General features: G+C 54.6%; 1 protein-coding gene across 1 annotated transcript in view; it reads left to right on the top strand.

Moving 5' to 3' along the window:
* The window catches only part of TOGARAM2 (TOG array regulator of axonemal microtubules 2), a 59625-nt gene continuing 43765 nt past the window's right edge, over positions 815-16674 (top strand). Inside the window, 2 exon segments of the mRNA XM_021087671.1 lie at positions 815-2249; positions 15421-15569. Coding sequence (XP_020943330.1) covers positions 15542-15569 — 28 coding nt within the window. The 5' untranslated portion in view covers positions 815-2249; positions 15421-15541.

Below are 16674 nucleotides of genomic sequence, written 5' to 3'. Positions count from 1 at the left end.
TCTGTGCCAGGTGAGGCACTGAGTGCTTTCTGGGGCCACCACACACCCCAGAAGTGGGAGAGCTGCTGTCCTTGCTTGGCACGTGGGGCTCTGGGGGCTCCGAGAGGCTGTTTCTCACCCGCAGTCACACGGTGCTGGGCTCAGATCCAGGGTGGCCTCAGAGCTCTGGTTTCCACGGGCTATGCGAAGGGCACCTCTCTTATTACAGGCAATGCAGGGGCGCACAGGTGGTCACCGTTGGGTCTCTGTCACTCAGCACCCAGAATCAGACCGGTCTCCCATGTTTCTGGCATCTGGCACAGGCAGCCCTCGGGACCTGCTTTCTGCTAGAGGTCCAGCAGGGGTCAGAGGGGTGATCGAGGGGAGCAGGAAGACGCACTGCGGCAGGGGCCACCACGTGAGAGGGGCTTGTTGGCTGTGGTGTTGAGTGTGGCCTTGACCCCAAGGACACTGGGAGCCACGAGGAGTGTCCAGCTGGGGTGTGACCATCGGATCTGTATTTTAGAAGCTCTGATTTTCGCTGTGAGGATGGGTTTGAGGGAAGGTACACTCCCCCATTCCCTCAGGCGGAGCTCAGGGACACGGAGGCCGGGCCTCGTCCTGTCCCCACCCTGTCTGATGTTCCCACTGATAACTCGCTCTCACTTACAAGCTGCAGGACCTGGCCAAGGGCTTACGTGCCGGGCCTCAGTTTCCCCACCTGTACACTCAGGTTTCCTCCTGCCTGAGTTTCTTCGTACCTTCCGACCTCCCAGGGGAATCCAGATCTCCCCCTCCTTGCTGCCGTGGATCCTGGTTTGGAGGAAGCGCCACCTGCCTGGGGCCTCTGCTGCAGGGAGTTCAGGAGTTCAGTGCAATTTGCCAGCTTGCCTCCCGAGGGGCCCAGCAAGTCCATGGGCTTTTGGCTCAGGGAACTTGTTCCCAGGGCTCCTTGCCTGGGCCTCCTTGGCCCCTCCTGGAGCTTGGTTAATGCAAACTGCTCCTGCCAGGGCCTCAGGAGAGCCCCCTCACCCTGGCCCACCCTCAGTGATGCCTCAGAGACGAGGAGGGAAGCCCGGCCAGGCCCGGGTGGTTCAGGTGGCCAGGCCTCCCTCCTGGGTGTGTGAATAGCCTCTGGCTGCATCTCCCTGCTCTGTATGTCACACGCCTGCCGATTCCTCTGGAAAGCACATGGGGAGATCTGCCTGGGAAGTTCTTACTGTCTTTGGGCGAGTGATTCTTTGCAAGCCTGCATAAAATCAGCGAGGCCCAGCTCCCCTGGCACTCTTTAGATGAAGAAGGTGAGAAGGGGGTAGGGTGAGGGGTGGGAGCAGTTGTCATTCCAGGTGGGAGATGCCAGCCTGGGATTTCTGTCCAAGGGCCTGGGCTCAGGGAAGAAGCACACATGGGCTGCCAGGGTTCGCATTTTCCAAAAGTTGCAGTGGAATCTGGTTTGAGAGGAAGCTTTCTGCTGTGCAGGTGTTTCTGGGGAAAGGCACCTACAGGGATGGAAGGCCCATGATGGGCTAGACAGGATCTCAAGGTATTACATGCACCTATTTAATTCTTAGAGCAACCCTAGCAAATCAGTACTGCTACTCTCCGCATTTTATAGATGAGGAGACTGAGGCTGAGAAAGGTTACCCTCTGGCCAGAGGTTACAGAGCTGGAAGAAGCAGGATCAGGAATCAAACCCAGCTCTGCCTGCTGCCAAGGCCTGGGTGCTCATACTATCTGCTCTTGGCCTGTAGCAGCGCCTTGAGAAGAGCTGTACCAGGATGGGGCCCGGAGACCAGTGGCAGCAAAACCAGGGCTTATCTGCCAACAGCATCCCTGCCCTGAGGCTGCTGAGTGCGCCCTTCCTTTGGTCACCACGCGTTCTCTCTCTGGCAGCCACACAGGACAGGCCAGCCACTTGGGAGTGCCCAGCCCCCAGGTGAGCCCTGGAGGAAACGAGGCCGTGGGGAAACGTCTCCTGGCTCCCTCTCTCCCCCACGCAGGGAGCAGTGGTTGCTACGCAGCCTTGTTTGTTCAAGGATAACCTGGCAGAGAGCAGGAGTGTGCCAGCAGTGGGGCCAGCGGCCACCCCCAGCACCTGCCCAGACGGGAGGCCCACAGCCCTGGGCTGCGAGCCTGGGCCGGGGCCAGGGCAGGCCGGGCGTGGGGCCGCCCTGTCTTTGCCTCCCTGGACCCATGGGCAGCATCATCTGCAGAGAGAGCATGGAAGCCGGGTTCCACCGCTGATAGAGGTTTGGCCTCTGGATGGAGAGGTGAGAGGTGACGCATCCTCCAAACTATTTGCATGGGGATGTGGGGGCAGGGTGCCTGCAGTCATTGCGGGGTGTCCAGGAGCTGATCCAGAGCAAGGACAAAGGGCAAGGACACAGGAAGGACATCAGGCCATGCCATGGAAGCTGAGTCACTGCCGGGAGGGCCTGTCCTCTCTCTGGGCCTTCCTGCGGCAGCTCTGGACGAGGAGGTTGGGCCGATGCTCTGAGTGAGAGAGCCAGGGATGGCGGGGCTGTCCCAGGCTGTCCCCTCCCTGGCCATAGCCTCTGTCAGAGCTCTCTGTTTGGGAGGGAACTCTGTGCAGGTCCAGCGCCACCTCCCTCCAGGCTGAGCTCTCTGAATGGGCATGGGATGCGCTCTGCTCTGGGTTTGAATTCTGGCTCCACCTCTTACCTGCTGTGTGGACTCAAGCTCTCTCCTCTCTGAGCCTCAGTTTCCTCATTTGTAAAGTGGGGGTTAAATAACGCCTCCCTTGGGACTGCTCGTGAGGAGCGGGGACAGTAAGGAGAGCAGCCCATTAGCCCCTGTGCTAACCGGATGTCTCTTTTGTTAATGCTGTTATTACTACTGCAGGGATGATCATGGCCTTTTCCGGAGCAGATTTCAGGGGCCTGAAATCTGCTCCGGGTTTTGACTGGGGTTTTGCCAGCCATGTTCCTCGGACCAAGGGCCCAGGGCCTCAAGGGGCTGGCATGTCCTCGGGAGCGCTGGAAGGGACAGAAAAGGGCCGGTGCTCGGTGGGTGAGTCACTGAGGTTGGTCACAGAGCATGGGGAGGTCAGGGGTGAGTAACTGGACTGGTCCTGAGCCTGGCAAGTCCCCCACTGCTCTCTGCCATGTCCTGGCAGGACGGGCCCTGCAGCCTTTCCAACCCCAGGCTGGTTGCCAGGACCAGCTCTGTGACAGCCCCTGGTCTAGCAGGTTTGAAGAGAGAGGACACAGTGGGAGCTAGGGACAGGGAGACGTCAAACTGGGCTCTGGAGAGACCTGCCTCTGAAGGCCTCCCATTGCCCCCAGGGCCACCTCAGAGGCACCAGACTCCGCTCATCTATGTGGATACCTAGAAGTTGATTATTAATTGTGTGTTCAACTTCCTGCAGAAGAATGTGGAAAACTCAGAAACAATTTAAAGAAGACTTACAGGCGTTCCCGTTGTGGCTCAGCAGGTTATGAACCTGACTAGTAGCCATGAGGATGCGGGTTCAATCCCTGGCCCCGATCAGTGGGTTAAGGATCTGACATTGTGGTGAGCTGTGGTGTAAATTGCAGCCACAGCTCAGATCTAGTGTTGGCTGTGGCTGTGGTGTAGGGTGGTGGCTGTAGCTCTGATTCGACCCCTAGCCTGGAAACATCCATGTGCCATGGGTGTGGCCCTAAAAGTCCAAAAAAGAGTTATAAAGTGAATATCTATGTAGCCACCACCACTAGGTCAAGAAAGAGAGACTCTGGCAGTGCCCCCAGGACTGCCCCCTCCCCGCCCCATGGGTCCCTTCCTCATCACAGCTGCTAATGTCCTCATTTTGCCTTCTTTTTGATAAGATTTTCCCATCTGCGTGTGCATTGCCGAGCACTCTCTTTAATTTTGTCTTCCTTTGAACTTTTTTTTATTTATTTTATCTTTTTGTCTTTTTGCCTTTTCTAGGGCCACTCCCGTGGCACATGGGTTCCCAGGCTAGGGATCTAATCGGAGCTGTAGCCGCTGGCCTACGCCACAGCCACAGCAATGTGGGATTCGTGGGATTTGAGCCGCATCTGCAACCTACACCACAGCTCATGGCAACGCTGGATCCTCAACCCACTGAGCGAGGCCAGGGATTGAACCTGCAACCTCATGGTTCTTAGTCAAATTTGTTAGCCACTGCACCACGATGGGAACTCCCCCTTTGAACTTTCTATACGTAGACTCACACTCTACTAAGTCTTCTGTGTTCGGCTTCTTTCTCTAAACATCATGCTGTGGAGTCATCCGTGGTGCTGAGTAGAGCACACGTGGGTTTGTTCATTTCCGTGGCCGTGGAATATTCCATGGCATGAATACACCATACCTGATGCCTCCATGTTCCCGTTGGGCATTGGCATTACTTCCAGATTCTGTCCACGTCAACAGAACTGCTACGAACACTCTCCTCCTCCTTCGTGGTTCACTCATGCAAGGTGTTCTCTAGGGCGGATATCTAGGGGCGGAATTGCTTGGCATGAGGTTCCCACATCTTCAACTATCGCAGATAAAGCCGGACCGCTTTGCAGGTGATTTATACACCTCATCGGCCACACGTGCTCTGCATCCCATCAACACTTGGTACCGTCTATAGTCTTAATTGTCGCCAACCTTTGGTAGCATCTCATTCTTTAGTTTGAATTTCCAAGATTATCAGATGAGGGCCTGCCCTCACTCTGCTCCCTCTGCCCACTTTCCTTCCTTTTTTTTTTTTTTTTGTCTTTTTGTCTTTTTTAAAAAGGGCTGCACTTGCGGCCAATGGAGGTTCCCAGGCTACGGGTCTAATCAGAGCTACAGTTGCCAGCCTATGTCACAGCCACAGCAACACCAGATCCAAGCTGCATCTGTGAAAAGTAGTTGTATTTTCTTTTTTTCTTTCTTTTTTTGTTTTTTTCTTTTTGTCTTTTTTAGGGCCGCGCCTGCGGGACACCACTCTCCTTCCTTTTTGGTACCCCTTTCCCCCGTCTCCCTCAGCCCCCTCATTTCACTTGGCTTCCCAGCCTCCGTGTTTCTCTCTGCCCTCCTGTTTGTCTGTCCCTACTCCCTCATTCTCCTTCTTGGGGGGTCAGTCACTCATCGTGTTATTTCTCTGTCATTGATCCTTGAGCCGTGAACCTGGGCTCCAAGAATAACTGTCTGCAGGTCTGAGATTTCCAGTTTGTTTCAAACCTTCTGATTCTTGGCCTAACTCACATCCGTTCCTGGGCTTTGGATTTTCCTTCAGTAAAACAAGGACGGAAAAAACAATGGCCTCCACATGAGCCATTTCAGTTTCCCAGGCAAAACCTGGCATAAGCCCTGGAGAGGCCTGTGTGAGACGCTGGCTCTTGGTCAAGGAGAGTTGGCTTTCTCCTGGTGCCCCTGGGAGAAGGGCAGAGCTGGTGGCCTCAAATCTTCCGATCTTTTTATAGGGAGATGTTTGTCAAGAGCCCATTCCTGGAATGTGACAGACCTTGAGGCATCAGGCATGGTCAGCACAACTTTGCTGAGACCCTGATGGGGAAAGATGGTTTGTTCCTGCCGACTCCCTTCTGATTCTCTGGCACCTGCAAGGGTTCACAGGCTGCAGTTTGAAGACTGGAGCTCCAGATCCTGGGCAAGGGACTCAACAAAAAAAACATGCAGAAAGCATTCCAGGGGCAGTGGGCCAGGCCGCTTTTATTTTTTATTTTTATTTTTTGCTTTTTAGGGCCACACCCATGGCATATGGAAGTTCCCAAGCTAGGCGTCAAATCAGAGCTGCAGCTGCTGGCCACAGCCACAGCCACAGCCACAGCCACAGCCACAGCCACAGCAAGGCCAAATTCAAGCAGCATCTGTGACCCACACTGCAGCTCACAGCAATGCCGGATCCTTAACCCACTGATTGAAGCCAGGGATCAAACGGGCCTCCTCATGGATATTAGTCAGGTTCATTACTGCTGAGCCACAGTAGGAACTCCAACCAGGTCACTTTTAGTTCAAGACTCCAGGTCTATGATCAAACTCCAGGACAACACATTCCTGATGGTGGGACTCTCAGGGTGGGCAGCAGACTTCAGGTCCCAGCGTAATTCGAGGCAGGATTTGACTCAGTGGCACCCAGCTCGGCTGAGGACTGTAGCCCTCAGGAGGCAGTCATGGCTCTGGCCAGGCCCTGCTGTGCTGAGCGAGATTGGAGAAGGAAGGTTTTCTTCTAGCCCTGCTCAGGGTCTTGCCAGCTGGTGGCTCTTGGCAGTCCTGGGTGTGTCATGTGGTCCCTCATGAGCCCCTGTTTTACCAGCCAGGCGACTAGCTGACCTCTGAGGCCCCTTGCAGCTGGAAACAGTGGCAGGGATGCATGTAAAGACACATCCTGGGGAGTTCCCTTTGTGGCACATTGGTTAATGAACGACACTAGGATCCATGAGGATGCAGGTTCGATCCATGGCCTCACTCAGTGGGTCAACGATCTGGCAATGCCGTGAGCTGTGGTGTAGGTTGCAGGCAAGGCTCGGATCTGGCATTGCTGTGGCTGTGGTGTAGCCCAGAAGCTGTAGCTTTGTAGCTCCGATTCAACCCCTAGTCTGGGAACTTCCATATGCTGTGGGTGTGGCCCTAAAAAGGCTATGTTACATACCCATTGTCCCTAGGGCTGCCTCTTGCCCATGCAGTGCCTTTTGTTTTTTAGTTTTATTGAAGTACGTTTGGTTTACGGTATTGTGACCATTTCTGCTGTGCAACAAAGTTATTCAGTTGTACAAGTACACACATCCATTCTCTTGCAGATTCTTTCCCATAGAGATTATCACAGACTATTGGGCAGAGTTCCCTGTGCTATACAGCAGGTCCCCATTAGCCAATCATTCTGTGCGCCTCAGTGTGCATTTGCCAATCCCAGACCCACAGTCTATCCCTCCCCTCTCACCTGTCCCCTTGGATAACCGTAAGCTTTTCAAACTCCATGAGCCTTTCTGTCCTGCAAATAAATTCATTTGCATCCTTTTTTCGGTTAGATTCCACATATAAGTGATATTATATGATGTTTGTCTTTCACTGTCTCACTTCAGCTGGTATGATAATATAGTGCCTCTTCGTGAAGTAGAAAAAAATGCCTTTTTCTTAAGATATTTTACTTTTATTCATTAGAGAGGGGCTGTAATAAGTGTACAAATCTGTGGTGTCTGCAGTGTGAATGGTGTCCCCTTAATTATGATGCCCTTGTGCAGTGCCCAACCTGAGCAATCATACAGGGCAGCCCTGCTTCTCTTGTACCGTTATGATTTTTCCTACACAGCTTGAATAAGACTTTGTCTCAGGCATAGACGCTCCTGGATCTTTGAGACCAGTGATTCTCATATTAGAATTCCTGGGGAGGGTGTTTGGGGCCGTTTCAAATATCACCGACCTCCACGTGCGTGCAGCCATCCCCTTCCTCTCGCGGTTCCACCCCCTCCCAAAGCACACGTGGAGCCTTTACAGGGTGAAGGCCACCTACCTCAAGTGTGTCAGGCATAAAAGCGGTTGAGACACACCGCTTTGGGTTCTTGACCATGAGCTCCACCCTGACCCGGGAGGTCCCTGCGATGCAGGCGTGGCCTGCCCCAGCCTGCCCGCTGCCTCCTGCTCACCCCAGGAAGCTTCTGCAACAAAAGGACGGCTACTCCTTTTTGCCACCCAGCCTCAGCCCGGCCACATCTGGCCTCAAAGACGTTCCAAAAGGACCTTTTCCTCCCCTTGAACCGCTGAACACACGCCATAAAATTATTATTAAACAAACAATAATATTAGCAGCCACTATTTATTGAGCCCTTGCTAGGGGCCAGACACCTGGTTAAATGCTTTGCATATTTTATGAAACGCTCTCGATACATTTGTGTGATAGTGTTCTTTCTGCTGCAGTTGAGTGGAGGCTCAGAGAGGCTTAGTCATGGGCCGTGTGCTCAGAGAAGCGTGGCCACCTGAAGTCACACAGCTAGCAGAGGACGGAATTTAACCCAGGTCTGTCTCCTCCGAAGCGTGTGCTCTGAAACACGTGTTCCACGACCTCCGAGAGCAGAAAGAGCATCAGCCCTGCTGCTTCCGCTCAGTCGCTCTGTGGCCTTGATCTCGTTTCATAACCTCTGTGAGCCTCAGTCTATAAAACGAGGACAATGCCATCTGCCCCGTTGCTCAGTTTCAAAAGTTAAATGGCATAACATTGGGCACCGCCTGGCTCAGTGCCCAGTGCATCGCCGCACGGAAGTAAAAAATGTTAGTTCCCTTCACTTGGCTGATTCTCAAGCACACTCCAAAGAGGTGCTTTAATTTTGATTTCTTCTTTCATTCATGCCACAAGCAGGGATTGAGAGTTATTACTCTGTGCCAGGGGCTGTACTTGGCACTTTGTCTGCATTTCTTTATGTTCCCGTGGACTGGCGGATACTGCCTGGGGGACAGAGGGATTACAGGGGTACTGACCCTATCTGACCCCATGATGGGAGAGGAGATGGCACCTGTCGCCAGTGAGCGCAGCTCCAGAGCAGCCTAAGGGGCCCAGGAAAGGAGCCTGCTCATCTGGGCACTGCCTTCCCGCTGGCCTGGGTGCCGGTCACTGCTGGAGCCAGGAGCCTGACAGGGGCCTGTGGATGCCTCTCACTGGGGGCCCTGTGGGTGTGCGGCTCAGTCCCCTGGTTCTGATGGAGGTGGCTCTTGGGACTGCCCACTGTAGGAGTGCCTGTGTCTTCTTCTGGAAGTTGAGAGTCATTGCGGAAATCGCGTCTGCCCCAGGCTAACAGAGATGGAGGCACCTGGCTGGGGTGGGAGCAGGAATAGATTGGGTCGGGGCGGGGGGACTGAAAATAGCCTCTGTTCCAGAACTTCACTGCTCTCATGCTCGGCAGTCTTAACCTCCTACGTCATGGATGACACACAGCCTTCCTGCCCGCTCCCTCTGCCTCCTCGGCCCCCGGCGGCCCCCTGCCTGTGCCCGTGCCCTCCTCCCTGCTCAGGTGGCTCCGCAACCCTCTCCATCAGTTCCCTGCCTCCCTCCACAGCTTGGGCCTTTCCCTTCGCCTGGCTCCTCTTCCTCCCATGAAAATGCTCTAGGAGTTCCTATCCTTAAAAAAGACACACAGAGAACAAATAAACAAGCAGACAACACAAACTTCACCCACCCACTCTTCACCCCAGTGGCCACCCCCTCCCTCACCTCTTTCTCTCTTTTTTTTGTCTTTTTGTTTTTTCTAGGGCTGCACCCCCAGCATATGGAGGTTCCCAGGCTGGGGGTCTAATCGGAGCTACTATAGCTGCCAGCCTACACCACAGCCACAGCAACACCAGATCCTTAACCCACTGATTGAGGCCAGGGATCGAACCCGCAACCTCATGGTTCCTACTTGGATTCGTTTCCACTGCACCACGACGAGCACTCCCCTCTCCTCTCTTTCTCAGCCAGCAGCTCCAAAGAGTGGTCTGTACCCGTTTTCTTCTTAATTTCCCACATGCTCTCCAACAGCCACTTTCTGGGATCTCCAGGCCCCCCTCTGCATGGAAATTGCTCTCACTAATCTGGACAATTCCCTTGTGGCCACATCCAACGGGCTTCTCTCAGCCCTTAACCCCATCCCACTTCTTCGCGTGTTGACCCTCCGGCTCATTCTCTGCTCACCTGCTTCCTGGTGTCCACTCCCCGGCCTCCGGTCTCTCCTTGCTCGGGCTCCTCTCTCTTGTGGTCAGATCTTCCTGTTTCAGGCTCCTTGTAGATTCTTGGACAGCAATACCATAGACATGAATATCCCTTCCCCAAGACCCGAAGGCAGGCAAAGCTTTCATTAAAAGAGATAGCTTGTGGCGTTCCCATCGTGGCTCAGTGGTTAACGAATCCGACTAGGAAGCAGGAGGTTGTGGGTTCGATCCCTGGCCTTGCTCAGTGGGTTAACGATCCGGCGTTGGCCGTGAGCTGTGGTGTAGTTTGCAGACACAGCTCGGATCTGGCGTTGCTGTGGCTCTGGCATAGGCCAGTGGCTACAGCTCCAATTGGACCCCTAGCCTGGGAACCTCCATATGCCGTGGGAGCAGCCCTAGAAAAGCCAAAAAGACAAAAAAAAAAAAAAAAAAAGAAGGAAGAAGAAGAGATAGCTTGTGCATAAGGGAGAAACAGGGAAAGTGCCAGCTTTAGGGACAGCGAGTTGCCTTTAAAATAAGGGAGAAATTCTGATGGAGGATAATGTGAGAAAAAGAATGTGTGTGTGTGTGTGTGTGACCAAGTCACTTAGATGTACAGTAGAAAATTGACAGAACACTGTAAACCAACTGTAATGGAAAAAATAAAAATCGTTAAAATAAATAAAAATTTAAATCAACCAAAACCAAACCAAAAAAAGGAGGCTTGTCTCGTGATCACTGATCATTTCCAGAAATAGTTAAACATCTTTGATCAGCAGCAGGTGGCTCCGTGATCGTTGTCAGGAGTAGGGAGTGCTTCTGTGAAGGGAAAGGAATGCATGAGAATTTTCTGCAAGAAAGCACAGGAACAGATAAGGTTTAAATTTATGGCTGAGCTTCTCGTCTTGTGGCAAGTGGGTATACTTGCTGGTGTAGCAGAGATGAAGGTAATCTTTTATTCCTGGGAGCCCGCCTGTCGTCTCTGGGCCTTTGTTCTTTAGCTTGCAAGGCTTGCCCAGAGCTGTCCCGGTCCTGTTTCCAAGATGGTTGCACCCCTGCCTGTCTCGTTCCCACTGGTATCTGCTGTCCTGGCCTCCATTGCTGTCTGGTTGCCAGGGGTTTCCTGGCCTGTATCTCTAGCCCAGACCACCCTCTCTTGAGTCTTGGATCAGCTGGGGTCCCTGGAGGAGCCACAAACCAGGACTCAGGGTCTCTCCCAGACCGACACCTCGTGCCGTGTTCACCAGCTTGGCAGCAGGTGGCACCCTGGCCTCCAGCCCCCTTGCCAGAGTCCTAGACGCAGGCTAGATGCCCCAGCTCCCTTTTGCGAATCAGGCTTCCAGTCCTGCTGACTTGGCTCCTGATGATTTCTCAGACCTGCCCTTGGCCCCCATTTGAACCACCTCTACCCCAAACCACGCTCTTCCACTGTCTTTCCAGGATGACTTGCACAGCCTCCTGCCCTGTCCACCCAAACCTGTGTCCGCCTGCAGCTGCTGGGAGCCTCATGCATTGCCATCCTACTAATGCCACAGGGTATCGCTGGCTTGCCAGGGGCCAGACCTGGTACTGAGTGCTTTTTGTGTTCTCTTGAATGTAATAGTGAAGTGAGGTAGGCGATATCTCCCTTTTTGCATTTAAAGAAACTGGGGCTCAGAGAAGTTTTGTATCCTGTCTGTGCTCACACAGCTCACAGGTGTTGCAATTTAGTCTCATTTTCCTTTGTATCTTAGTCCCTCACATGTGGTTGAATGAATGAGCGATCTTGGACTTTCAGGGATAAGACTGGACCCAAGAGCTCACCTGAGAACATGCAGAGTTTTCCCTGGAGGTCTCTGGGATGGGCTGCCTGTTGTTGGGGGGGGTGAATATGATGGGTGAGGGGTGGGTGGGTGATTCTCTATCCTTAGGGAGACACCTGCAGTACAGGAAGGGTGTTCTGTCCAGTCCAAACTGTGACAATAACTAGTGGCAAATATATTTTTGGTGCCAAGTCCAGAGGCTGGGCTGGAGCCTCTAAGTTTCAGTCCTAAGATTTTGTCCAAAGCTTCCTTCCCTAGGAAGCTCATCCCAGGTTCCCCCCCCCCCACTCCGCCAAGGGGTCTGCATGAAAACACAGGTCAGATGATATCATTCCTTGAAATCTACAGAGCTCCCGGTGCCTGCAGAGCAAGCTCAGGCTTGACGGAGCACTGCAGGCACCGGCCCTCATCAGCCTGCCTAGGCTCAGCCCTCCTGCCAACCCCCAAACTCCTGTTCGATGCTCCGTGCCTTTGCTCAGAGCTTCCTTAGCCTGGGATGCCCTTCCCTGCCCCCTGAGATCCTGCTGCCTTCCAGGCCCAGTGAAGATGCAGCTTTTCCATGGAGGGTCTCCAGGTGTCTAGTCAGACAGCACTGCCACCCTCCCAGGGGGCCATCCCTGCCCTTCCTGGTCCAGGCAGCGTGGAATCTCCTCCAGAACCCCTGGAGACCGAGGGCCCCTCTAGTGCGAGCCTCTTACTCTGTGGGCACATCTGTCTCCTCCTCGTGAGGGGTGCCCGTGTCGGCTCTTTAGGAATGGAGGGCTGCCCCTGGTACCTTAAAGATGGTGTGGGTTTGGAGTTCCCATCGTTGCTCAGTGGGTTAAGAACCCGACTAGTATCCATGAGGATGCAGGTTCAATCCCTGGCCTCACTCAGTAAGTTAAGGATCCGGTGTTGCCTCAAAGCTTCCGTGTAAGTCACGGACGCAGCTCCGATCTGGCGTTGCTGTGGCTGCGGGGCCGGCTGGCAGCTGCGCTCCAATTCGACCCCTCGCCTGGGAACTTCCATCTGCTGCCGGGGCGACCCTAAAAAGAAAAAAAAAGATGGTGTGAGTTCGCACATTTGTGCGTGTGTGCGCGTGTGTGCACGTGCAGGGTTGGGGAGGAGGAGGAAGAGCTCAGACCCGACAGTCGTGATTCTCTCCCAGCAGTGGAACTAAATTATCTTCGTACATGGCTTCATTGAATCTTAACAAAACCCTTTGTTAGGACACTTTTTCAGATGAAGAAGCCAAAGCTCTGAGGAATGAAATAACCTTCCCAAGTTAATTCGAGAGGGGCTCGGGCAGAGTTCCAACCTGGCCATGTCTGGCCTCGAGGCAGAGTCCCAGTGTCCCGAGGTGGGCCTTCAGGAGCAGACTGGGGTGGGAGTGTGGGGTGTGGGGTGGGGGGCTGCCTATACCTGAGGCCCCTCTTCAGAGACTCTTTCAGTGGGAGACATACTTGGGGGTTCAAACACCAGGTTTGGTGATCTGCCCTCGTTCTCTCCTCACCTGGCCCCGGCACTGTTGTCCCACCAAAGGCACCTGAGCCGACGAGCTCTCTGACTTCCTGGAACCCCCCGTCCAGGAGTGGGGGCCGCCCCCCTCCCCAGCCTCCCCGCTCTGATGTCCTTGCTCCCCAGAGCCCGGCCCTCCCGCCCAAGGGCTGTTCCCTCGGGAGCAAGGTGGGCCCGGTGGGGGGGGTGCTGGCCCCCACAGCGTGGTTGGGATTTTGTCCTTGGGGCGGATGTTCCTTCCTGGGGCAGTCTGAGTGTTTATGTCCTTTCCACTTGAAACCTGAGTCCCTCCTGTGGCCTTTGTTCATTCCTGCGGTGTTGGTCACCATGGAACCTCTTTAGTCATGGCTTTAGGGGAAGGAGTGGACAACGGTCGGTTACCTCAGGCCACCCCTTCCCTGAGTGAGGACACGCTACCTTGGCTGATCCCGAACATCAGGGTTTGAGGCCAGGATCCTGGTCCCAGAATCCACTGCCAGTAGCCCTTTAGGTCAGGCTCTGGCTCTACCCACTGAGGACAGTCTCTCCTTGGTGCCCAGGACAGTGCCAGGTCCCACAGGGCCTCAAGTACCAAGCACTGTCCATGCCCAGCCCCAAGCGTTGTCCACGTTTGGAATGCAAGTTCGCACCCTGGTTTGTACAGTTTGGACAGCGATCCACTGAGCCATAGTTCCCACCAGGTCCTGGGGAGGTGCCCCCCGCCCCATCATTTCTCACAGAAGATGTGGCTGTGTCCATACCCAGCTTGGGTGCCTCTCCTTGGGCGGGCACTGAGGAGGTCCTGTGGGAAGACCCTGAGGGCCTGAGCGGTCAAAGGTGTGGACGCAGGTGGGGACGGGCCTGCTGGGTTGCCTGGGCAAGCTATGGGGAGGACGCAGGACTCCCTTGCATACCGCAGATGTCTCTCGGGGCCTGCAGTCACGTGGGCATCTTGGTCCTGTCCTTAACGCTGGCGTCTCAGGGTGTGCAGTCACGTGGGCATCTTGCCCAGGAGGTTGTGGCAATTCAGGGGCAGGGCAGCCTTGCTCTGAAGGTGCCTCTGAGCCTTCCGTGTCTGTGCTCTCAGGCAGCTCCAAACCTTTTACCTCCTAGAGGCCATCACTTTGGGGCAACTCAGGCAGCAGTTTGGCAGCCTAAGGTGAGAAACAGGGCTGGGATCTTCTTATAAAGGGAATCTGAAACCCTTACCCAGTGGTTCTCCATCCTGTTGGAACATCAAAATCACTCAGGAGTTAAGAAACCAAACCAAACCAACACTCCCCCCACCCCCAACCCATCCCTGTGGCCTGTTCCCTGGAAGATTCTGCCTCAGTCAAGGCTGGGGTGAGGCCTTGAAAATCTGTCATTTTAATCAGTTTCCAGGCGATTGTGATCAGCAGCTGAGGTTGGGACCAAGGGCCGTAGCTAAATAGTGCTTTTCCATGTGTAGTTTGCATAGTAAGTTGATGCTCTGGTTAGACCTGGGAGGTGGGCACCATGGGGCCTGCAACTCTCTTTCCCCCAAAGCCTGACTCCAGCTTGTTCGCTTTAATTCAGCCGTGGAAGGTCTGTTCCCACCGCAGAAGGTTCCTGCTGGGCTTTGGTGGCAGCAACCACCTTGCCAATCTCTCGAGTCTGTTTCCCAGCTCAGGGGCGAGAGGTGTTGAGACGGGCAGAGTACACTCCACACGGCTCCAGAGAAGTGCCTTGTCGCTCCCGTATTCCCGGCTGCTTGTTGCTCCCATGTGGCTAAATCCTTATCCCAGGAGACAGGGAACTGCCTTCTCCCCCAGTTGTGAGGAAAGAGGCAGAGAACCGAGAGGCTTGAGATCTCATCAGGGAGATGGGCTGGGCTGGAACCTCTGTTTGGCCAGGAGGGTGGCTAGGAGCTGCTGTCACTTCTGGGGCCTGGGTGGGGACGTTGCGGGGGGTGCGTCTTCCAGGTGGAATGTGGGTTTTCTCAGTTCCTGAGTTGGGATTTGTTGCTCAGAAGAAGGAAGTTGGCATTGCCTCCTGCCCTGTCCCTGGATGATATCTCAAGGGACCTGCTCTTGAGTGGAAACCAGAAGATTTGGGAGATGTGGCCTTTGGCCCTGATTTTATCACTGGTTGGCTCTGGCTTCCACCTGCCCTCTAGTCAGGGTGAAAATAGGTCACCAGAGAATTGATAAAATTGTTTAAAGTCACAGAATCTGCAGCGAGACCCTTGTCACATGGCAAAAAAAAAATGAAGTTAGGGAGTTCCCATCGTGGCTCAGTGGTTAACCACCCTGACTGGTATCCATGGGGACGTGGATTCGATCCCTCGTCTCGCTCAGTGGGTTAAGGATCCAGTGTTGCCATGAGCTATGGTGTAGGTCACAAACATGGTTTGGATCTGGAGTTGCTGTGGCTGTGGTGTAGACCAGCAGCGGCAGGTCTGGTTTGACCCCTAGCCTGAGAATTTCCATATGCCTCAGGTGTGGCCCGAAAAAAAAAAAAAGAGTTTCTTGTGAAGTGGTTTGAAAAGTGTTCATGACTTGTCCTGACTTCCCATAGCCTCTCCCCATTGTAGGTCCCTGGATGTTACAGCTCGGGGTAATAATACAGCTCTAGATGCCTGAGGATTGTACTCACGGCCCAGAAAGCAGCTGCTGCCTCTGGACAACCTCCCAGGTGCCTTCTCTACCCAGGGCATGGGCACCCGTGACGCCCTCCCCCCAGGTAAGGGGCACCGAGGTAGGTCATGGGGGTGGGCATCTTCCCTGGCTCCTCCCAGGGCTGTGCTCTGCCTGGGAGATGCACCCGGGCGGCCGTGCCTTTCCATCCCACCAGGCTCTCATGGGCCCTCCCCGCTTGGCCTCCTGTGCCTGAACTTGAGGGAAGGGGTGGCTCTGGCCTCCTTGGCCTGAACTTGGCCTCCGCTCTCTGCTTGGCTGACTGTGGTGTTCTGTGGGTTTGGCAGCGGGAGGATGGCGATGGGCAGAGGATGCAGGAGTGGGGACTCAGGAAGGGCTGAGTGGTCCCATTTTCTCAGCCGAGTGGGCAGGAGAGTGGGAGCAGTGTGGCCGGCCCTGTCGGGAGACAGGTTCCAGGCCTGGTGCGGCCCCTGGGAACCGGCCGTGTAAGCCTCGGTTTCGTCTGGGGAGTGAGGAGATCAGAGGTCCTGGCCTGGAGGAAATGGGTGCTCGTGAGGTGGGGAGGTGCTTTTCCTGGAGGAGCAGGGGCCTGGTGAGCCCTCGGGAGGAAAGTGGAAAATGCAGACTGCCTGGGCACTTCCGGAGACAGGTCACTGTCCCCCGGCCGAGCATCGGGGGCTTTCACTGATGAACAGGAAAACAACTGCACAGTTTAGTGCTGCACAGATCCTGCCTGACATTGGATACTTGGAGGGAAAGGGGAGGTGCCGAAGGCTTAAGAAAAACCTAGAAATTCAGAAATCAAACGAAGCTGGGATCCTATGAACCCTTGGGCAAGTCCAGCTCCTTTATGCATCTGGGAACCGAGCCTCGGAGAGGTCATTTCCTCAAGGTCACACAGGTGATGGACCAGGATGGGAACCCCTGGGGATGGGGTCCTGGGTGTCCACTTTGTGGAGTCTTCTCCAGGTGGCGGGGTAGGGCCCCAAAGATGGTCTTGAGTTGTGCCCGGGAGGCGCTGAGCCACGGAGGTGTAGGACCAACAGTTCAGCTCACACAATGAATACGATTTGGTCCCTGTCCCAGGGAGGACGGGAAAGGCCAGGAGAGGCGAGTGAGATGGGGGGTGCCCGGGGTGCTGCAGGAGTGCAAGGAGGGGCAAAGCTTCTTAAAGGAAGAAGCTCACGGTC

This window comes from Sus scrofa, chromosome 3, assembly GCF_000003025.6.
Source record: "Sus scrofa isolate TJ Tabasco breed Duroc chromosome 3, Sscrofa11.1, whole genome shotgun sequence".
Lineage (NCBI taxonomy): Eukaryota > Metazoa > Chordata > Mammalia > Artiodactyla > Suidae > Sus > Sus scrofa.
Note: the sequence above shows the minus strand (reverse complement) of the source record. Positions and strands in the feature narration are given on the sequence as shown.